The 24,431-nt window shown below is 37.8% G+C and overlaps 1 protein-coding gene across 1 annotated transcript in view; it reads right to left on the reverse strand.

The window, feature by feature from the left end:
* The window catches only part of LOC111870868 (laminin subunit alpha), a 116,919-nt gene that overhangs the window by 21,620 nt on the left and 70,868 nt on the right, over positions 1–24,431 (reverse strand). The window contains exons 30-43 of the mRNA XM_023863471.2: positions 23,171–23,295; positions 22,133–22,306; positions 20,564–20,694; positions 19,264–19,414; positions 16,204–16,430; positions 14,944–15,111; positions 12,245–12,454; positions 9,981–10,496; positions 8,065–8,408; positions 5,904–6,099; positions 4,713–4,879; positions 3,536–3,850; positions 1,592–1,873; positions 29–239 (exon numbers count right to left, since the gene is read on the reverse strand). Coding sequence (XP_023719239.1) covers positions 29–239; positions 1,592–1,873; positions 3,536–3,850; positions 4,713–4,879; positions 5,904–6,099; positions 8,065–8,408; positions 9,981–10,496; positions 12,245–12,454; positions 14,944–15,111; positions 16,204–16,430; positions 19,264–19,414; positions 20,564–20,694; positions 22,133–22,306; positions 23,171–23,295 — 3,217 coding nt within the window. The remainder of the gene's footprint in view (positions 1–28; positions 240–1,591; positions 1,874–3,535; positions 3,851–4,712; positions 4,880–5,903; positions 6,100–8,064; positions 8,409–9,980; positions 10,497–12,244; positions 12,455–14,943; positions 15,112–16,203; positions 16,431–19,263; positions 19,415–20,563; positions 20,695–22,132; positions 22,307–23,170; positions 23,296–24,431) is intronic.

Below are 24,431 nucleotides of genomic sequence, written 5' to 3' on the forward strand. Positions count from 1 at the left end.
TTTTTGGGTGAAAGAGTAAGTGCCGTACCTGGTACACAACATTTCCATCTCGCAGCTCCACTGACAAAAATGTGTGTCCCTTTCCAGCGAGGAAAAGCAGTCCATCTCGTGCTGTAGTCTTAAATTTCAACTGAACATCAGAACGCTCACGCATTCGGTAAGGTCTGCTACTCACAATAGCATATCCACTTCCATCAAAACGGTATCCTGTGCTGGGTTGCAAGTTCACAAGCTTATCTCTGAAGAAAATAGAAAGAAAACTGTAATTCTGAATATCTCTATTAATTCTCTTTACTTCAATTTTTGTTCTAAATTCATTAAGAAAAATTTATGAAGCAGTTAACACTTGGGACATACATTCAGGAGGTCCTTGTGCTGAATCCTGACTAGAACACTAGGAAACAGGATAGCCCAGTCAGTATACCAATGGGTTGAATGGCCAGGGTTCAATTCCTGAAGGAGCTAAAGATATGTCTCTATGCCACAGCATTCAGACCAGCTCTGGGACCCATTCCTATTCAATAGGTACAGGGAGCTCTTTAACTAGAGGTAAAGCAGCCAGGGCATGAAGCTGACTAATCACCTTCATCTAGTATCAAGGTCATGAAAGGTACAGCCATATAACCATTCCTCTATATGTGTTCATGGTACAGCACTTCATTAGTTAAGTGAAGGGCCAATTTTATCTTTATACCCTTTTGCTATCCAGCACAAGATAGTCCAAGCCACAGGGCAGCACCATTAAATAAACACAAACAGATTTATTCTAACAGAGAGACAGCTATGATCTAAAGGGTTTTCTGGCAATGATGTACGACACTCAGATTTACTGGGTTTTTGGACTTTGTCCATCATCTGGTATTCTAAGAAACTAGAGAAAATAACGTTTCAGAAACTGAATCTGTTTCTGTCCTCAAGTGAGAGAGAAGATACACACTCTGTTGGGTCCCTTAGAATGAGCTACCCAGTGACTGAGTTCAGCTCTTTCTAACAGACCCAACAGACTATGTGTCCCTCCTCTCACCTGAGGACGGAAACAGATCCAATTTCTAAAACGTTGTGTTGTCTAGTATTTTAGAGTACCAGACGATCGCCAAAATCCAAACACTCTGTGATTCTGAGAGAGATAACTAATTATCATTAATACTAAAAATAAAAATTCAAATTTAATCACTAAATATTACACATTCTTTTCCTGCCAAAGTAAATATAATTTTCTGAATCCTAACCTGTATCTTTTGTAATGAAACGTATCTTCCTTAAAATATATATGCATACCCCTTGCCATTCAATTTTAAAGCTTAAAATCTTGATAAACAATTATTATCAAGTGCACACACAATTTGTGAAGCTCTTTCTTCATCCCCTAACATTCAACAGCATTCAGCAGTAAGTAGACATGAGACTGGGTTCACTGTATTCAAATCTGGATACAATGGCAAAGACAAAAACATCTGAATGTTACAAGACACTGCAACCCAGTCATCCAAACTTTAGTCTAGTTTCTGTTCTCAGAACTACTGTATGTAAATTGTGACATGTTCTATATCTGATATCTTTAAGACTCAACATATACATAAATATTGCAAACCTCTCAATGGCACCAACATTGTTCTCTGCATCCACAAAGTTCCAAAGGGAGACTGGAGTTTCACCTATAACCAGCTCCTCTATTTGTCCCTCAAAGGCCTGGTACTTGATCTCTGGTTGCATTCCAAAATAAACTGGGAATCCTCCAACAAAAAGTTTGGACAACTCCTGATCCAAATTGAAGATAGAAGAAGTGCCAGGAAGCACTATCTCATTGACATGCTTCCTCTCTTGACCATCAGCCACCTCTTCTCGTATGATCAACTGAACTTTCTTCCCTGTTCTTCAAGGAACACAAAATAAATCACAATGAGATCTCAGTATGGAGTACTTCACATTAATGCATATTTAAAATCATGTACGAGTAATTCGTAACCAAAATCCAATATGCATAATGTAAAAATATTTTAGTTTTGTTAAGTTAATAAGTAGCAAATTTGAGAACGGGTTTGTGTTTCTTCCTTTGCACTTCTTTACAGTATATAATAAATTAAAAAAAAAAAGAATTCTACCCCTGGGCTATTTCATTAATGTGGAGATGTTTGTGTGACTTCATCACCTGAACAGGTATGCTATTAGGGCATAATCTATCATTAGTGTCATCCATGCTATACAGATGAAAAGCCTGTGGCAAGGCAAAAGATAGCCCCTGGGCTTCCAGATTGCAGATTGTATGAAAGGCTATGAAATTCTCTTCAGAAAGTAATACAGATTAAGACACCTAACAAAGAAGGCCAGTTAAAAGAAAAGGGACATTTGGGCAAAGAAGACCAAGGTTCTTAGTGGACAACAGAGACAAGGAGTAAATAATTTAAAAGAAGCACTGAATTATGTAAAGTTATAGTGGGATTCTGGGTTGATGCTATTAAGCCTGAAAAGCTGTTGTCCACCTAGCAGCCTAAATGATGTCATAATCCTGAAGACCACGATGTGAATCTTCTTTGCCACACAAACTTCAGATCTTAAATATGGAAAATTACATACTATGTACTTTAGTCACTCTGAATGTGAAGTGTCACATTTTTTTCTGACACAGTTAAATGCTCCATGGTTTTATTTTCTTTTTGTGGTTACCAAAAGAGCCCTGCTACCAACCTGGCTACACAGGCTGGCATCACCAGGACATTACTGCTAACCTCGGTAGTTAGTGCATTGTGTGCCTAACTGTGAGACTTTCATTGCATCTAAACTAAAACTGTGCAATAATGAATCAAAGGAAAACAGTCCAAGCTGGTTGTGAAAGAAAACAGTGTGAAACAGGTTCATTCAGCAAAGAATAGTGACTTATTTTTAACATGCCTGATGAGAAAAACAATATAAAGGTCATTTGTATTACATATATAGTGCAGTCGCATTTTATGTGAGGATGCGTTCCTGAAGACATCATATAATTCAAGACAAGTTTTGAAACACATAGCTGATTCTTGCCAAATTTTTTGGGATTCACATTATTTCAAACTTTGAGCATAAAGTGAGACTTTATTAACATATTTTTTACATTGCTCCGTTTCAAATTTGCAGGAACTGAATGCTTGTGTAAGTTTGGGAGCCCCTATTGATTTTTTACTTTACCTTAATACCAAAGAATACACCTACTGGGGAACAGATGATGAATGTGGAATATTACACAGAATTGTTGGGTGTTAAATGGAAGATATATAGAGCCAACACATCAGAAGGAGTAAGTGAGATTTTAAGTTCTCATGAGGATAACAAGATGAGTACTGGGATATTGCAAAGTGTAGTCTTGTAGGAATTTACTGACATTTTGTGGGAATGATCAGGCTTCATCTTCAAGGTCAAACAGTAAGCCAAGCAAGCAGGCAGTGGGTTCCTCTGAAATGTCAGTAAACTCCTACCAGATTGCATAGCATAACATCCCAGAAGAAAGAACACTTCAGACTGAGTAAGATAGCAATTTGAAGGAAGCCAGGTATATACTCACCTCTCAATGATGGCCTGATACCATACATCATCAGACACAAACTTATCACTGATGATTTTCTGAGCACCTGAGCCAACATCAATGGTAAGAATTGGGTAACCATTCTCAATCTGCAATGCCAAGAAGTCATCACTACGAACCCTACGCATTTTGCGATGTGTACCCTCCTCATTGCCAAGGTACAGTAGGAAGCCATTGGGTTTATTAGTCTTGAAGTACAGAGACACTTTGGTGGAAGTTGCCAGCTCTGGGAGGCTCTCTGGGTTACGGAGCTCAAGTGCCGTGTTCTGGGAGAATGTCACTCCCACTTTGATCCTGCAACATGCATGAATACTATCAGTATTCCTTCTTAATCTTCAAAAGAAGTTTGTATTGTATTGTTAGAGATAATTAACACACTCATTGCCAATTCTGTCTCTTGGTGGGCTGAAGTTTATTGCATGCCACTGCCAATCCCATCAAACGATGGGCTGCATTTGTGTTTGTAAATCTAATTTTCTCCTACAGATACCACTCAAGGGTTACAGCCATTTTAAGAATAACTTGGCAAACCCTATAAGAACTGAAATATAAAGCCATTTTCAATTGTATTTCAATTGTTCCCTTAAATTTCCATTTTGAATGCAGTAAGTTCAATATCTAGTTTTCTTGGAAACATGGCTGACAATGCAGATAATGTCGCTTTATGCAGGCATAAGAAATAGAAATGAAAGTTGTAATTTATAAAATATGTGACTTGTTTAAAACTAATTAAAATAAGTTTTATTTTTGTGATGTAGAACCTGCAAAACTTTGCGGAACTGTGTAACATATGCCCTTGAAAATGATCGTAGAATTGAAACATGCCAACCTGAATGATATTATACATTCATGAGTGTTGTATTGTCAAGATCAAAATATGTCAATCAAATTACAATAAAATGGTTAATTTCAAATGTAAAGGAAGAGAGACCTAGGCACCTCAATCTTCAGCACAACGAGGCTAGACAGTGGCTCGAGACCTCTATTCATAATTTCTGGAATGAATGCAGGAGGGGGAATCTGTGCTCTGATTGTTGGATGCCAATAGGAAAGAATATTGGAATTATCAGCATCCATTTTCTCTAATTTTTCTAAACAGTGGCAGAAAAATAAATCACACTTTGTGTGAAGAAAATATCAAAACTAAATAACTCACCTGTTTGCAACATCTCTGGCCATTGAAATTTTCTGTCTGAGAGCATCAATCTGTGCTTTGATATCATTGCCTGAAGCATCCAAACCAGCCCTCTGGGTGCTCAGCTGATTAATCAGCTGATCAATGTCTGGCTTGACATTGTACACTCGCTGCAGATTGTTGTTAGCCTGAAATACATATCCACTCTATAGTATGTCATGCTGTCACAGAAACTGAAAGCTCCTATTCAAAGTAGGACTAGTATATAGTCCCATCTGCATAAGGTACCATGACAGAGATGAAACAGCCTCATGTATCCTGCGAGTGACTGAAGACTTCACCGAGGACTCCAATTCGTGAAGCCAAGTGACAAATAAGTCCCAGTAAACAAAATACCACAGCTAATTCAAAGTGTGAGACTGCTGGAGGGTGGTGGAGTTGTTGGGGCCATTTAATGTCCAACCCTTCAATCTCTTTTAATCATATCTATTCTAACTGCCAATGAAATTTAAGTTCCATGTCAAAAGTTGGAATATGAATGATCTGAAGATGATGATCACAACTAGGAATATAATATGGACTATTCTCATGGCAGTGACTACCACATTGCTTTCTCCTGGGATGTGACTGTGTAGTCTGGTAGATAGTTACTGACATTGCAGAGCAACACACTGACTCCAACTGCAGCAGGAGACACCATATGCCTCCAAAACATCATTAAGGATTGCTAACATCACATGGTGTCAAATCCCTAAAGCAATTACCTGTATGGATATATGGAAAATAAAGGAAATGAATGAATGAATGAATGAAAGTGATCTTCACAATAAGGAATGGTAAAGATGTATAGCAGTGAAATTCATAACTAAATTAAGCAGATTCGTCAAAAATGTTAGTAAAGTCCACCAGACTACATGGCATCCTATCCCAGAGGACGGTAATCTTTTAATTATTTATAACAAATTTCCACATTTCCTTAATAGGAACACTATGTTTCAATTTTATCATTAACAGTGATATACCTCTTCAATTAATGGTAAAGTAAGGTCAGTTTTCTGCCTATGTAACCAGGTCAAAACTGATTGTGATGAATCACTTCTTACTTCTACACTTAGATGAGACCCCAGTTTTTGTACTTTTTGAAATGTGGGTACTTACCTCTGTAGATCAGAGTATATAATTTCAAATTCATAATCCTGACACATTATTTACCTGTGCTGTAACTTTGCTGGTATCTTCCACATCTCTTGGAAGCTTACGAGCCTCCGCCACCTGTTCAGGCAAGTCATGTAAGATATCTTGGATGTTGTTTAGGGCAGACTGTGAAATGCGATCTGCAGCATCAGACTGATCCATTGCCACTCTTGCCTCTGGTGCTTGGGACTCATATGGTATCCTCTGCAAAGCTCTGAAATAAAAAACTCAGTCATACACACCAGGGTTTTGAACCATGTCATTTATTTCTTTATTCATTTGGACAGTTTTTTGATCCTTCCATATCTAATTAATTATTTTATGTATTAATTAATCATCTCAAGAATTAACATATTTATTTAGCCACTTCTTTCCTTATTTAATGATTCATTCATTCATTCATGTGAAAGGTTTCATTTACATTCACTTACTTTACACACTTTCCTATTAATTATATAATATTAATGAGAGTGGGACTGCTCAGTCATTATAGTGACTAGGCCATGAACTAAACAGCCAGAGAATCTGAGTGTGATTCCTACCTTCTCTACAGCATTCAGACCTCTCCTGAGTGTCCCTCAGCCTCCTGTACAATATGTACCAGGGCTTGATTCCCCAAAGGTAAAGCAGCTGACCATTCACTTCCACCCAGTATCAAGATTAAGCATGTGTGGAGCTATACCTCCACTGCCCATATATACTCATGGTGTGGTGCTTAATTTAGCATGGGGATGACAATTTTAATTTTTAATGAAGTAATAAATATATGAATAATAAAGATATTTATTTGTTTTCTTCCTTATTTAATTATTCAAGTATTCATTTACTTGTGTATTAAAATAATATTATTCTTCATATACTTTTATTAAGTGCATAATTATCACACTTATTTGTTTATTTATTTGTGTTATTCATATATTTACCTGTGCAGTTCTTACTTCATCTATTCCTCTTTTTATCATTCAGCTACTTGCCAAATTATTTACTTTATGTACTTATTGGTTAATTAATTAATGTGCTGTCACATGTATTAGTGATTTTAGAAGCGGGTTTGAATCAGTGAGTCAATTTATTGGATATTTACCAGGCAGAACTACAATTAATTATAACACCTTCAATATTCCTGCAACTATGAACAATGATGACACTCTAAAAGTTACTGTAACTACACCACATAAACTAATGACTTCACTTCTGATTTCTGACTTCTTCCTCTGATGTCTTCTTTTGACTTCTGTTTGGATCTCACTGGAACTCCTTACTCAACAAATCCTTTCTCGGTTCTTCTTGTCTGGCAAATTACTCCCCTGTTATAATGTTTCAGCAAACCGTGTATAAACCACTTCTTTCAACAGTACGGTTATTGCGTTCTTACCCGTTATTGTATTTGGAACAATTCATTGCTGTGGATATTGGCTTGCAACAGTTAAAGTTACATTGCTTGCAGTGGCTCACTAGAACCATCATGTAGCAATTGAAGAAAGCAGTCTTCTGGGATTTGGCACCGTGTATATCTCAAATCTTACATGTAGCAATTGGTGTCTATTCTCGAAGGCTTGGGAAGTCGTTTACCTATTCATTTCCTACAAACAGCACAATATGTCATGGTATTTACTTGTTGCATTAATCGTTTGTCACTTAATGTATTATTTGTTACATTCTTAATTGATTATGCCCTTCATTTATTTATTTCCTATTTGTATCCTGTAATATTTATTGCATTTTAGAACACTTACTGTCTGACTGTTGGTAGCCACTCCAGATCTTGTTATCAGCTTGTCTCTGTCCAGTATTATTTCAGTGCACCATCATTGCCCTGTCCTCTTGCATCTTGCAACAAACTGACTTGTGATTCACTGCATGCATTACTCCACAGTTACTCTAACGCACATCCACACCAGACACCCATGATTATGACTGAACTTGAGACTAGCAACCACTGTTTTATGTACACAGTATTTTTAGAATGATCTTGTGTCTTCACAAGTCAATTCAGATGGTTTGCATCTGTTGAAAAGCCAAGAAGGGGCGGAGGTATGGAACCTCTGGTGAAGGAGACACACAGGCAAGCACCCTTATCCTCCTGCACCACTCAGCAATATTATTTTAGTAATTCTTATGTAATTCTTAATCAGTATTCAGTATACAATTTTAATCTGACGTTTTCCCGTGAACATACCTGTTGATACGGCTATCCCCCTCATCACTCTTCAGGTTCATTTGCTGCACCTCCTCAACGCTGTTCCTAGCCTTCTCCAGATGTGGCATCAGTTCACGCTGGGCTTGGTCTAGTGTTCCCCGTGCATTCTGGAGCAGCTCAGAGGAGCGTGCCCCTGATTCACCTGTGCGATCATCTAAACCATGTGACATATCAGTGGCATTCTCTGCAGCATTCCCTGCATCATGTGCAGCTGCCAGGGCTTCCTGGATGGCTGACTCGATGTTGCTGTAAGCATTGGCAGCATCAACGGCATTTCCTGACGAAGTGTTGGACTCTTTAAATAAATCTTCCAATTCTTTGGCCTGTAAGAAAGGAACAAAGCATTGGGGAGAATCTCTGGACCTAAGAGAAACAAAGAAAAGATACAAAAACAACCTCACTCATTTTGACAACATGATCACCAAGGTTGTAATGCACAAAAAAAAAAAAACCACAGTTGCCTGAATTATCGCGAATTCCATATTCCAGGTTTCACTGTTAATGGAGTACAGCAGAATTTTACAACAGAACAAGTTCTGAATTTCAATTTCATTTATAAAAACATTATTTCCAATTCTATGCCTTCTTGTATTTCCCTCAGTATTTCTCAAGAATTCCATATCCACTGTTTTGAATGTGCTTTTGCTTCCTTTTGTAAAGGTTCATGGTTTAATGTTAATACTGGTTTAAAATATAATTTACAAATCACTATTTCACAATGTTCTGCAATCTCCTTGTTTAACAATATTACTTTTATGAGATTTGGGACCCTCTTGGCAGTAACTATAACAAATATTTTTCTCTTGGATATGATTCCATGTAGTTGGCCAGAAGGTTACCAACGTTGCAGAGGAACACACTGTCTCCATCTTCACCGTCAAAGGGTGAGCAAACTAAGAAAGTGAGCTGCAAGCAGAGTCAGAGTAAAGAGGCCTCCTCTTGCTGCAGGCTTGGTTCAGTCTTCAATCCTGAAGACAGAGATATTGTATTCCTTTGAAATGTCAGTAAACTTCCACTAGCTGCCTTGCATAATGGCCCAAAGGATAGCCCTTTTCATTCTTTCATAATGTGACAAAATTTAGGACTGTTTAGTAGTCTTCTATTCAACTGCCAACTTCCCCTGTGAATTTATTTCACTTCCAAAATAAATGCCTGTGCCATTAACTTTTATTCTGATATCTGTGTCAATAATTTTTCAAAATGACGAAGAGCCTCAAGGTAATATGTTAAAATTAAATACTCAGACATGAATCTTAAAGTGAAATCCATCTCAGTCAGGATATACAATACATCTGATATTAAAATATATACTGACACATGTTCATGACTAGACATACGGCTTTGACTGCTAATTGTATTTAGTGGACTCTAAAAAAGGTAAATACAAATAATTATACCGCTGCCACTAATCTACACACTTAACATTCATTATAGCACATGCTGGCTCCGTCTGTTATAGCCTTCACTAGTCACTGCTTGGTAATGGTTCCAACAATGGAGATCTTTTTGCTCTCATGCTTATATATTTTCCAGCTGGCTACTAACTCACAACTGGTCCTCAATTGTTGACTCTCAAGTAACTCATTGCTCAAACTGTCTACTACTGGCTGTTGACTCTCACTATATAGCCTCGGCATGGACCTTATAGAAAACACCATTTCCAGCAATGTCTCTGATTACTGTGTGCATATCAATTGTCATGGAAACGTGTTTACCCAGCTGTTGCCTCGCAGCAGACCATGTAGTTATGTCACAACATTCTAAAAAGCAATCATTTACAGGGAACAAAACATAACTCCGTGGCCTGTAGTCTGCAAACAAACTATACTGACTGAGCAACTACCACTAGTCAGCAAAGTTAGTGCCACAGACACAGTGATGATAGTGATGCTTACCTTGGCTTCAAGCTTCAGAGCATGTTCTTCAGCTCTCCGTACCCGCTGATGAACTTCATACAACTCCAGCTGATTTGTCTCCAAAGTCTCATTCAGCCTCTCTCTTGAATCCTGACCCTGCTGTACTTCCAGGAAAAGATTATCAAATGCTTCTCGTGCATCTCCAAGGAGTGCTGATGCATTCCTCAGCAGTTCTTGAGCATCCTCCAGGGTATGGTTTGCATCTTCTTGAAGATTCTTCACCTTTTCCACTGTACTCATGACCTTGGAATTGTTGTTTGCATTATTCAGTGCCTGTGCATCACTGGCTTTGCTAATGGCATTTTCTGTGTGGTTACGCAAATCACTCAGTTTGTCATCAAAGTTTTGGATTTTGGCACGCAAATTCTCAAAGGCTTTACTCTGGTTATGCACTGGAAGAGAGAAGCTGTTCATCCTCAATAGAAGAGCATTTGCTTTTCTCAACTCTGCCTCAGCCTCTGCTTTCCTAGGAGAGAAGTCTTGTTGTTGTATTTCCTAGGAAAATGTAGAAATCTATTATATTGACCCGTGAAAATGTGCCATGATACCACGGCAACATTGTTCCACATTTTATCCAATTCATCATTCACAGACCCTCATCCCATTCAATGCTATACAGCCTATGCTGTTGACAGGGTTAATCATTAAATAAATTATATATAAACAAATAAATACCCATAATTATTTTGACTCTAAACAGTGAGGGAAACAAACATAAAAGTAAAGTGGCAGCCTTATTCAACCAATGCCACTGCCACTGTGCTGAATCTCCATTCACTTTGCTCTACAACTGCCAACAAGAGTGGAAACATAAACTCAACATACATATTTTCAATATGATAATTATGTCATTTAGAACATATTTTAAAAACCCTCAAAAGTTGTCTATCATCCTGAAGGAAAAAGAGAGATGTATCAGCCACCAAAGAGATGGAAAGATCAATTCATCTAACCTGATGATTGGAATAGGTAAATAGGCTTAAACCTTGCGGATCGTACTAATGTTCACTTCTTGGATACAAAAATCTAAGGTTGTAAAGCTAATTACACTATAAATATCATACTGCAGAGTCAGATATTATTTTTCTTTTGGCCAGGTATCCCCTGACTCACGCAATCCAACTTACATAGATTTTACATTAATGAAATTTCAAATGGACTTTCTTTATTTTAAATATGATGAAATGACTTGTCTAAAACAGAATAACTTAAAGTTGTCCCTGTACTTAATTAGTTAAGCACTGTGACATCAAGGCATATGGGGAATTGGAGGTATAACTGCATCTTTCTTGACCTCAGCACCAGATGGAATTGAGTGGTCAAATTCAAGCTCCTGCCACTTTACCCCCAGGGAAAGCGCCCCTGGCACCCATTGCAAGGGGCTGGGTGGGTCCCAGAGCTGGTCTAGACACTGTGTAGAAGAGAAAAATTTTGCACTGCGAGGAACTGAATCCAGGCCGTCTGGTCCACAGCCATACTGATTGAGCTATTGTGACTTCCTAATTAGGATCTGTAACCAACTGAAATGAATGCTATTATAATTAATTTAATTAACTTTTTCAGTTAAAATTAAAAGCACTGAAACCAAAAGAGTAACATGGATAACCACAAATTTCCAGTCACCTGACCACTCTTGGGAATATAACTAATGCACAAGTAAGGGAATACCTGTATTTCATTGTATACTGTTCATACCGAAAAAAGTTTCAAACAAAATTTGTCCTCAAGAGATCGATATTATTTGGCAATTATGTGTATGATAAGCAATTTTTGATAAGTTTCAAGTGACCTTCACATAAAATAGGAATTATACTGGACTGATATAAATTAATATTAAACATGCCTAATAAACTAATACTAACTAGGTTATTGATTTGAACATTCATTTTATTTAAAGTAGGAAATATCGCATTTATATGTGATGTGAAAAAGTTTACTTTTATGCAGTGGAACAGTTATGGCACAACTGAGACACATGATGATGGCCGTTTGCGGCTGAAACATGTCATGAAGAGAGGGAGTGATAAAAATAGTTGCAGTGTTGACGGAATTATATTGTGCATAATAAATGATATATTAATGCAACAGAATACTTAAATACAATAATACGCCTAGCAATATTTAATATGTCACACAAATCAAATTTAATACACAATAATTTGGTTATTTTCTCAGCAATGGAAGTCATTACTAAAAAACACAGAACCCAAATCAGTCACACTTTAAAATTATTCCTTCTGTACCTCAAGAATTTCCTGGGCTTCTTGGAGAGCTGAGTCAATCTGCGGGCTAGTACCACCTTCAAGACTGAAAGCGAGGGTGCTCACATCACTCACAATTTGAAGAGCTCCAACCACAGTGTTCTTCACCAGTTCCTCCACTTCCAGGGCACTCAAATGTACAGAGCCACCCTCCTGGGGAATCTGGTTGCCAGATTCCATCACATAGTTTGCCTGTGGTCAACACAGCTGGGATGAGAATCTCACTAGTCTATTGAATGAACCATCTTAGCTCGTATTTAAAATTAACGTACCTGTTCCATCTGGTCCATGGAAAATTCATAATACACTGGGCTATCTTTATTGTTTGCATTCTGTTGTGTATTACATATTGTATTCTTATACAACCATCAACACAACAAATTCATAATAAAGCAATCTTCTGGGATTTGGCACCGTGTATATGTGGTGTTAACCGACGTTCTCACGGTCTCTCCGCTTGCAGATTTCTTATATTTTTTCTTCTACCCTGAAGATGGAGGCGATACGTTCCTCCGAAACGTCGGTTAACACCACATATACATGGTGCCAAATCCCAGAAGATTGCTTTCTTCATAGTCACCGCCGTGAAAGCCTCAAATCTTACAAATTCATAATAAATAACCCATGTCATTGTATTATTATTCATTTTGTGGGAACCTCCCACATTCTAACACACAAATTCACCAGTCTAACAGACAACAGACAACTCCAACCTCATAACAGGACTAGGCAATATTTATACATCGCTTGCAGTCCAGCCCTCTGAAGACAAAAACAAGTACTAGCCAATCAGCACTCATAATCGCAGCTCCATGGCCAGCTCTGCCCAGCTGTAATGGTATAAAAATGCGGGCCTCAAAGTTGCTATCATCAGTCCATTGAACACAGCCATCGTAGCTATGCTGACATCATGAAGCAGCCGCTGCCGTAACTCTCCAGTATCAGTGCGCGCACCAAGGCAGCCAACTCTACCACAGCGTACCATAGCGCCTAGCCAGCCAGACTCACAGTTATCCCGCTAGTTTGTAACTGCCAAGTGGCCATAAAGGAGACCCAGGCTGCTACAAAGAAGCCATGGGTGAATGAATGACCATTTTCAGGACCTACAACCTTCACCATCACTGCTGGGCCGAACTGGCAGCTACGAAAGGAGTTGCTACCGATGCTCTTCAGACACACTCCTGGCTTATCTGTAATATGTGTTTTAAGTGCGATGGACATTTGTGGTTGTAGTTTGAAGTGGTTGTCTCAGCAAACATTGACATCCCAAAGTTTTATTATGTACATTTGCTTCATGTTTCAATTCAGCTGGATCATCACCAGGCAGGTTTAATGAAATGTACTATTTGTTACTGAATTATATTTATATAATTATATATATTTCTAATGTTGATCCATATTAGTATTCATTATTACGAATTACATTACAATACCTGTGTTTTGTCATATAATGGACATGAGTGTTAAAATGTAAAACATTACAACACAGCTGAAAATTAAAAAATTATTTTTTTTCACCTATTTTCAATGGACTAAAATTCTATAATGCTTTACAGTAGAGTAGATGGGTTTCCTGGGAATCAGCATTGCTTCCCAATTCTTTGTGCACATATTATATGGCAGTTTTCCATATGTATGTCAAATTATGTTCTATTTTCCATTTTAGTGATGGTGGTAAAGTTATTGTGTCTGTTGTATCACGTCCTATATAGAGATGCCACGTCTTCTTGTTATTATGTAGCAGTTGTTCCCATTCTGTGGTTCTGTTTGCCTGATGATGATCCAGCTGGTTCAAAACATGTAGCAAACATGCATAATAAAATGAATGATAATACTATAACATTGGCTATTTATTATGGATTTGTTGTGTTGACGGTTGCATAACAACACTAAATACACTAGCCTACTCTTCAAAATGGTACCTATATAAAAAGAAAAAATTAACAATTCACCTTGCACAAAATATCCCACAATTTACAACCAGACTTACAAGGAGCATACTGTACAGGCTATCAGAAGCAAAAAAACGCCCATAAAAATTAGTTCAATCCATCCCTATTACCTAGTTTAATGCTAATGTAGCGTAGTAAGCTAGCGAAATTATAATGGAATTATTCTCATTCTGAATATTATTTTTGGTATGTGCATATATTTTATGTTGTGTGAATGTGTGTCTAATGTGTTTCATAATTAAATATGCTGTATAAGCTAATAGGAATTTTGTATACCTGTATAGAACACGGCAGGGCTGCTATAGTGGAATATTATAAGTGCTCTCTTAGTTGTACAGTGACACTCTGATACATGCTGTAAACTTTTATGTTAATAATAATTCAGTCACTAAAACTGAATATAATTTAGTAGCAAACTCCTAAGTTTGTAACAAAAGCTGTTCAAAAGATAAATGATTTTTTTAATCATTATACTACACTAGTGTAATAAATTTGACTCCTTATAGGATGCTTTCTTCTTCAAATGACCTGTAGAACACGCTACTGAGGTCTTGCCTTTATGTGGGAGGACATCCAGAAGCAGCAACAGAGGAGCTGGATCAAAGGATGAAGCATGGAACCATTCTGGATATGGTGATGAAGGGAAAACGTTTACTGTCCCTGCCAGGGCTCAGAGCCTTTCTACACCATGTAAAAACATTCAAGCTAAAGTTATCTGTAGCCTCATACTTTTCTGTTCAAATTTTTTGCATCCTGCTCCAGACTCTCAAGTTCCTCCGTGATAGGACGTAGGTCCACTAGGAGAGGGTCAAGCAGCTTCACTTTGGGAGCTAGTTCATTGGCAGTTGAATTGATGTATACCAGACGCTGGTGTGTGAAGTAGCCCACAGCTATAGTCTGGAAGTTCAAACCATACATTCTTTTCAGACCTTGAATGAAAAATTATGTGGATACAGAATAATTTGTTTGATCTCATATTTGAACAACCAGGCATAAAAATCACAGACTCTATGAATCTGCAGGTGAGAGAAATGGAAGCGAAAAGGAGTACACTGTGATACAGAAAGAGGAGGAGAGTCAGGATAAGCATAACAAACAAAAAATGATGGGAGAGTAAGGCAAGGAAGATAAAGGGAAAAAAATGAGGAATTAGAAAGAAGTATGAAAAGGATTAGGAGAAGAATAAGAGAAAGGAGAAGAATGAAAGGAGAGGAGAAAACAACAAAGAGAAAAATAAAAAGCAATAGATATAAAATGTTGTAATTACAGGAGAATAAAAGGAAAATGAGCACATTCAGAAGAAAAAATGGAAGGTGAAGGAGTAACAAGAGAATGGGAAAAATAAGAAACAGAAGATGGCAATGGAGAAGATAAAAAAGAGGAAAACAAAACAAAAATCAAAGCACGTAAAAGTTTTTATATAATCTCCACATTTCAGTTTTCAGTAAATATTATTTCATGTTTGAATCTATATCATTCAATAGGAAGAAGGTTAATGTATCTGACTCTATTAGGACCATTTAATAAACAAAAAAGGTGTTCTCTAAATGAGTATACATATTTCCATAACATGATTTGCTACATTGCAGAAATCATTCCTTATCTGTTGCACCTACAAATCTATCACTGAAAAGTTAATTTTACTATAAATATCATAATGATAACAATAAAAAATCATTTTCGTCCATTATTTTGAAATTCATGAATTCATTGTATCACAATACTATTTGAAATATAAGTCACAGACTTTCCTGAGATCTTTACTTCATACCATATACTCAATTTCTCTCTGAAGAGCCAAGGAAAATGAGGCACATTCAAGTACAAAAAATGCATTTCATAAATATGTGAGCTCCAAACTGAAGTAAATGTTTTCATTTATTACAAATATGTCAATGTTTCAGTATCTTTCTGGGAAGTGAAAAAGTTAAAATTCAAAATCTGCTAACAGAGAGCTTTTGAGTACAAAGAGTTCCATTCTTTTCTCACCTCAAACTCATCAGCTACAGGATCAATACGAGCTCGAAGCCTGTCTGTGACATCAAGCAGATCATGAATGCAGCTGTCACACTCAAAGCAACCTTCATCCTCCTTAAGAACCCAGCGATAGGGACAGTGGTCACATTTCTCCCCAATCACACCCGGCAGGCATTCACACTGACCCGTGCTTGCATTGCACCCAAACCCAAGTGAGTACTCTGTGTTACATCCACAAGCTGAAAAGACCAAAAATAACTCACTCCTGCTCCAGAAACCAAAATTTCACAGTGACTTCTCTATTAACCAGTGGCTCTCAACCAGCACTACTCAAGCTTTTACCAAAATGTGCCACATGACTCCAAAGAGAAGAATGATCACGTAGAAAAAGTATGCAAAGTGAAGTCAGTAATTTTTAGTTTCACGTTATTATCCATAATTATTATACTTTGATACTTAGTTACAATACAGTAACAAACTTCTATCTGAAATGTGGAAGCATAAATTAGTAAGAATGATCATAGCAGCTACTGTTAGTTGTGGTGTCACAAAATTGGTGATGAAGGTACCTCAACCCCATTTGTGGCCGCAAAATAAATCTGTCTCGACCCCATTTTCTGACACTTTGCTTAGCTGAGGAGGCACCATTACACAAAGTCTGTATATCATGGAACATGCACAAACTTCTTAAATTGACATTTGTAACAGTATTTCATTATCTTTCTTTTTATAATAATTTTATATTTTAATACAAAAATCGCATAATTTAAAAATAGGTATATTTGTATTACAAATTTTAGTTCTCTATTGTAATTCTAATGAAATTAAAAAAAGAAAAAGTACCAGTATCCCAAGTGTGTCATGAGCACCATAATGTTGAGAACCACTGCTGTAAGTCATTCTGAAACAAAGCAAGTTGGCCCTAGGGGTAATACTTTTGACTTATTATTTAGGATAAGCCTTATTCAAATATTGGCCAGCATACTAAGTAACCTGACTTATATTTTTCATGAGTTTCCTGAGTCCCTCCAAGCAAATTCCATGATGGTAGCTTAAATTAGGGCACAACCACTTCTTTCCAATTCACTATCATCAATTCATTTGGCACCGAGATTCGCATAGTGGGGAGTAGAGTCCAGCTGGGTCCACTCGGTACGTCAGCCACTGAATGGAATATTGTAGCTGCCATGGGTGATTATGATGATGGAGAATTTGATGGAATGAAGATTGGCAGGGGAACTGAATTACTTGGAGAAAACCTGCCCCAGCGCCACTTTGCCCACCACAAATCCCACTTGACGAGACCCAGGCTTGAACCCAGGCCACCACGGTGGAAAGCCAGCAACTAACCGTTGGCAATGAGATACTGACAGCATCATTTACAAATAATATATAATAAATCTGGGGCACGCAGTAGCATAGTTGGTTCAAGCACTACGCTACAAAGGTTTGATTCCCGATGAGGTCATTGGATTTATCAATTGACCTAATCTTTCTGGCCACACTATGGCCCTGGGGTTGACTAAGCCTCTAACAGGAACAAGTACCAGGAATATTCTTGAGGGTAAAGGGCAATTGGCATGTAAGGCTGACAACCTCACTGCCTTCTGTGAGCCAATTTTCTAGAAAATATGGGAGCCTTGACATCTCACAACCTTACGGTCCTCCATGGCCTGTTACGGGGACAGCTTTACCTTTTATGTGACAAACCATTCTAGTCTCCAAACAATGACCTATGTGTTCAAATGTCACTCCTTTTTTTAAATTACTGCCAACATGGTAATGAACCTTTAGGTTCAATAAAAACAGGAATTCCTTGACAAGCTGGCTGATCATCAGCTTCTCATGCACCTTAGAATTATTAAGTTAGTAAGCTGAAGATACTGTCCTATGGGAAATGATGCCATACAGTTTGGTAGATAAGTAATAACACTTTGAGGAACATTCTGCCTCCAACTTCAGGATGAAAGTGTGCTTATGAATCAAACTACATAGCATTCCATCCCACAGTACAGTTATCTTCATAATCACTCTTGTGAGAACCTTAATCCTCACAGTTCCTTGTTATTTAGTTAGTTATACTTCCAGACCTGAGGTGATACTACTGCAGTGTGCATTATCTCATAACCACAAATCATTATCATTACCATTTGTTAGATAATACAATTGTGGAAAAAATGGAATGGACAGTAAACTAAAATAAGATACAGAGAATGGAGATCAGTTATTCAAGTTCAAATATAATGAAGACAGTAGAAATATACTGCTTGACCTAGAAACTGATACATGCAATTAACGATAAATGTTTCTGCACAAGACTTAGAGCAATCCAGTAGCAATGCAATTAGCTGAAACCCTTCATTTCTCCCACCTTCACCAAAATACTGACTCATATCACATTGTTTCTGCCTACTTGAGCAGTGAAGTCATCCTTCATTACTGATTCAATGTTCTCTGAAATCCATTCTAAACATGCTGAGTGCTCTCTGAACTGCTTTCCACTTCCAAAGTTCTATTAAATTCCATTTACACGCAATGCTGTATTAAAGTGTCAATTTCTATGAAATTCCATCTTATATCTTCTTCACAGACTACTTATAAAAAGAGAGAATTTAAACAAAATTGAGAAATATCATGATCATTTATAAAGTACAGTAGACTCCCAAGTAATTGGGTCAGATCATGAAGGTTGTGGATTAATTGGCAGCTTCATTTAGAAAACTGACTGATGCATCCAGTCAAAAGAAAAACTTTGTGAAATTTATTTTTTAAAAAGAAAGGGGCACAAAATGATAAGCTTACATGAAACTGCTTTTTATAAAGGAACAATAACGTTTTATTTTTTTTTAATATGTACTTGGAAACTCAAGAAGGCTTTCATTATTCTGTTTTTCTTAACATGCAGAAACAGAATAGGAGCTTCTAAGAAACCACACTCATCTTTCTGAGTTTTTGATTATCTGAAAAAATTAATTTCCCATTTATCCTTGATTATCATAGGTCTACTGCATGTATTTTTGCAAGGTTATCTAATTTCATTACATTTCTAAGCACTTTAATTTTCTGACTTACACACGCATCCATGGGCACTATAGTTCCAGAAGCCAGACTGACAACGTTCACATCTGAGACCTGCAATTCCTGGCTTGCAACGACACTGTCCAGTAGAATCATCACACTGTGAACTCTCTGATGCAAGCTGACAGTTACATGGCCGACATCCCTGTAACCACAACATCATGCAAGCATAACAAATTTTACACTTCATACTGTCTCTGCATATAGCAAGAGTCTATGTGCCTGGAGCACAATGTCAATTGCATGCAGTAGGCCAAGGTGTTCAGTGACATCAATGTCTTCCACAGCAAGCTGGCTCAAGTGGCAACGCTTCTGACTTCTATTTGGAAGGTGCCTGATTTGAATCTCAGTTGGGAAACAAATTATTTTGATTGAGGTTGTTCATGATATTTCTCAGTTTTCCATGCACATTCTGGCATAGTACCTTCAAAGAGACCACAACTACTTTGCTACTAAAAGCAACACAAAATAAACCACAAATAAATAAATAAATAAACATCTCATTTTAATCATGATGTATCTAATCTTACTGCATCTGCAGTCCTGACAAATCTGTCTAGTTTTTTAAATGAGATAAAAAGCAGATTCTCCCTCCTCAGTTACCAACATAATACAGTTTGTGCCAAAATTTACAGTACTGAAATGAAAAGACGTCCTGTTGATACAACTGTCTATTCATGTGAAGGCCACTTACACGACAGAACCTTCTCGAATCCTGAAGAAATGGTCCTATCACCATGTCCCTGTAGCGTTCTTGGGTGACGGTAAGAGCATTGCCTTCTTCATCCTCAATGAAATAGGGGGCTAATATACTGTGAACTGTGTGGCACAAAAGGCTCTACCAGGAGCTTACACTCCCGCCAGCAGCGCTCTCTAGGTCATTAGGCCATGCAAGCCTCCTCTCCACAATAAGGGAATAATTCTCAAAGAAGATTCCAAATATTAAAAGTACCAGATCGTGAAGGCCCACAGGGTTGTGAGACGTTGAGGATACCACATTATCTAGAAAATCGGCTCCAAGATGGCGGTAAGGTTGTCAGCCCTATGCGCCGGCCATGCTTTAATCCCCAGGAAAATTATTTAACTAATTCCTGGTACTCATTTCTGTTAGAGGCTGAGTCGACCCCAGGGCCATAGTGCAGCTGGAAGGATTAGGTCAACTGAAAAAATCCAATGACCTCATCGGGACTTGAACCCATGACCTTCCGGCTTGTAGCATAGCCCTTCAACCAACTACACTACCACGACCCCTTGCGAAAACTTCATACCTCACATATACATTATGTTCACTCACCTGACATGAATTGAAACCATAGTGCTCTGCCTGGCAGCGGTCACACTTCTCCCCAACAACATTGTCACGACAGCGACACTGGCCTGTGTGGCTGTCACACTCACTGGTGCCGCACGTGCTGCAGTCACAGGCTGTAAAAAATGAGGCAATGAAAGTTACACCTCTTCTAAGTAAGTCCCCACTCATGTGAGGGTGAGCACAACAGCATAGCAGAACCAAAATGTCAGTGTATCACTCAAAAATGCTGTATGCCATTGGACTGAATTACTTGTATCTTCATGGTAGTCTTCAGAAGACATTCAACTATGCTGCTAAATAGCTTTACTGGACAATAAATAAACATTTAACTGACAAACAATCCAGAAAATCATTGAAAATACAGTGATAAAGTGAGAGACAAAGTAATGGCCCAAACATGTAGGACCTTTAGAAGTCAAGGCTCTGGGCTGTCTACCAAGCAGGCTGGTTGCACCATTGATATATTAGACTTCTATTCTATGGTATCCAGCTTGAATCTCAGCCAGGATATGAGCTATCCAGACCAAGATTGTTTATGGTTTCCCTCAGGGTCCCTAAGTAAATGCCAGGCCAGTACCTTGAAATAAGCAACAACCACCTCCATCCAAATCCTATTCTAATCACCATTCACATCACCTTCCCATATAATCCAACAATATATATCATCAGCAACTGAATCTTATTCTTGATTAATTTAGCAATGCTTTAAGCAGCTCAGACTATATGGCGTAGAATTGTTGAAAGATTAATGAATAATAAACTGGAAAGAATTTAGAAACAGGTGACTGTGCTTAATTCAAACTACTATCCCACCATTTGCCTGGAATAACTGAGGAAAACTACACAAATTTCATTCAGCAGAGTAGCTCTTCAGGCCAAAAATTGACCTTGGGACCTCATTAACATGAAGCACGAGTGCCAACCATTTGGTCATAATGTTTGGTACCTAAGAATCAATTATTTCACACATTCAAATATAATAGCCAAAGGAATGCCACAAAAAGCATAATGTCTATGGAAGATGTATCTAGTAAGCACTTTTACTCCATTACAAAACATGCATAAAAGGCAGAAACCAAATGTGAAACTTTCATGGCATACTGACACTGATGACTGAGACAGAGCATGTATCCAAACACAGGTTTTTATCTCAACCACAATGATGCTGACTGCCCAAGTTTTATTGCAAATAAAATCAGTATTAACATGCTTCTACAAAGAAAATATTTGGGGAGGCTCTTTTACCATGTTGTTAGTGATTAGGCTATACAGCTTCAAATGGTAGAATGATTGAAGAATTGGAAAAGATTTGGAAGGAAGCTGAGTGGTCTAACTGAGATACAATTCCAGCATATACCTGGAGGAACTGAGCATAACCACAAACAACTTCAAGGACAGTCAGCGCCCAAGACGAGACTCAAACCCAGAACTTCCTGAATACAAGTCTACAGAGTCATCACTACAACAATTTGCTCAGGGGTTACTACACAACCCACTGTAGCTGAAACAGTGATTACACAGAAATCACTACACCATTCACAGTTGCCTTACTCTGGCAATCCTTGAGGTGGACAGCATCACCGAAGTAACCAGGGGCACACAGGTTACAGGCCATCCCAAATGTGTTATTGAGGCAGCGGAGACATTCTCCTGTTACAGAATCACATGATCCTGGGTCATCTGGGTTGATGTTTCCCGAGCATTCACACGGCCGACAGTAGTCACCTTCAGTGAACATTCACATATGAGTAACAAGGATTAGAATGTTGGACTGTGTTTAAAATGACACTGATTATGATGTGTTGTTATGCAGTCCAGTAGACATTCACTTATGTTGCAATGGATGTACTGCCTTCATCTTCAAGGTTAAAAAGTGAGCAAACTAGGTGACCAGCAAGAAGATAGCAAAAGCCTGTGATGATGGTATATTGATAAAATGACTGATTTTAAAACATTATTCATCGCCCTAATTTTTATTTAAAATGTTTCAGAGACTAGACTCTGCCTCCATCCTGAGGTAAGAAGCCCACTCTGTTAGGCCCAATAAATGGGGTTAGTTCAGAAGTGAACTAGCCAGAAGAACAGGCTTTCTGCATCAGGATTAAGATAGAACCCAGGCCCTGGAATATAATTTTTAAATAAAAACTATGACACTGGATAATGTCCAAAAAATCAGTCACTGTAATAAAGGCAGTGCTCTACTTGCTTCTTGTTGGTTGTTTGCTTGGCTTATCTGTTGACTCTGAAGACAGAGGCAGTATATTCCTCTGAAACACTGGTGAACTTCTACCAGACCACAGGGCACCATATCCTACAGCCATTGCTCTTATCTCAGCACAGCCTATATTACAGAAAACATGAGCAAAGAAGGGGTGCTTTCAGTGGCTGCTAATATTTTTTAAACCATTTATCATAAGCAATTAAATTAACATTTCTCCCTGAGACCACCCTGTCCTGCCAAACTACCGAGTATGGCTGTCACATTCTGGCATCTATATAAAATCAGCTACATAAGAACGTAAGAAAGTATAAAAAGTAACAGACTAAGGAACAAACAGTGTCAACAAGAGCCATCCTTTTACAACACACCTGCTACTTCCGGACGGCCATAGAACCCTGCTGCACAGGACTGACAACGTGCACCATAATACCCTGGACGACATTCACAGCTAATGCGTGTGCCATCCCGGCTCAGGTCACAGCTTGTGGCAAAGCTGTAAGATAATAACAGAGCTACCTGTTAGCTTTTAAGTATCAAAGTAAAATATCATAACAGTCCTAATTAATATACAATGAATCACCTGGAATCAATGCTTCTATTTTAATTATTATATTTATGGCTTATTTAACAATGTTTCCAATAGCTTATTTATTTATTGTTTATTTAACAATTCTTCCAATAGCTCAGTTTATAGGGAATCAAATTGTGGGACAAATAACGAACTTGAAGTGGATGAAAGCAATCTTGGCCTAATTTGAGATACCCTACCAGAATTTGACAGCAGAGACTGAAGAAAATCATAAAAATACTCAGAGACAGTTGAGATTTAAATCCAGGACCTCATAAATAGAGCATGAGTGCTAACCACCAGACCCTGATGATGATTTGTAACTGCTTTCACCAGTGTTCTACGTATGTTAGCACAGGCTTTTGATCCTTCAACTGCATCTTATACACTGGATACTAAATGCAGCTGATCAGCTCCTGGTCAATGAATCAGATGATAAATTATAAACTACCACATATGAACTGAACATTAGTGTGAATATGCCTCATTCATTCATTCATTTATTCAGCATTCCATAAATCCTTACATGGTTAAACACCAATGGATATAGAACTTGTCAACATGAGTGAACATGATCACACTCCATTTCCTCCTCCCCCTCCTGGCAATGTTTCTGTCTAACACAGATGGATGGATGGAAAATCTTAAATTCCTTCCTTCTTCCCACAATCCTTCTTTTTTCCTGCAAGCTCTTAACTCTCTTCTTGAATTCTCACTGTGCCTGGCTAAACTATCTTGTTCTGAGTCAATTCACAGGTCTTTTCTTCCTTTATACTGTAACTCTACTACCCATCACACTACAAACATTCCAACCACTCTTGTAACGTGGTGAGGAGATTGCAATTGTTTCTCTTTTAACAAATACTGAATTCCATCTTCCTCCTAATAATTCTCTTACTTCAAATAAATATCAAATTAAAATTTATATCACCAAAATGAAATCCATGGGAACATGAAACAATATTAATAAGTAGCATTGTTTAGATGGTGACAATTCTGGTATCACAGCATGTCATTCACAACTAAAAACAACCACCAAATTGATCTGGACATCAGTTATG

This window comes from Cryptotermes secundus, unplaced genomic scaffold (genome assembly GCF_002891405.2).
Source record: "Cryptotermes secundus unplaced genomic scaffold, Csec_1.0 scaffold709, whole genome shotgun sequence".
NCBI lineage: Eukaryota > Metazoa > Arthropoda > Insecta > Blattodea > Kalotermitidae > Cryptotermes > Cryptotermes secundus.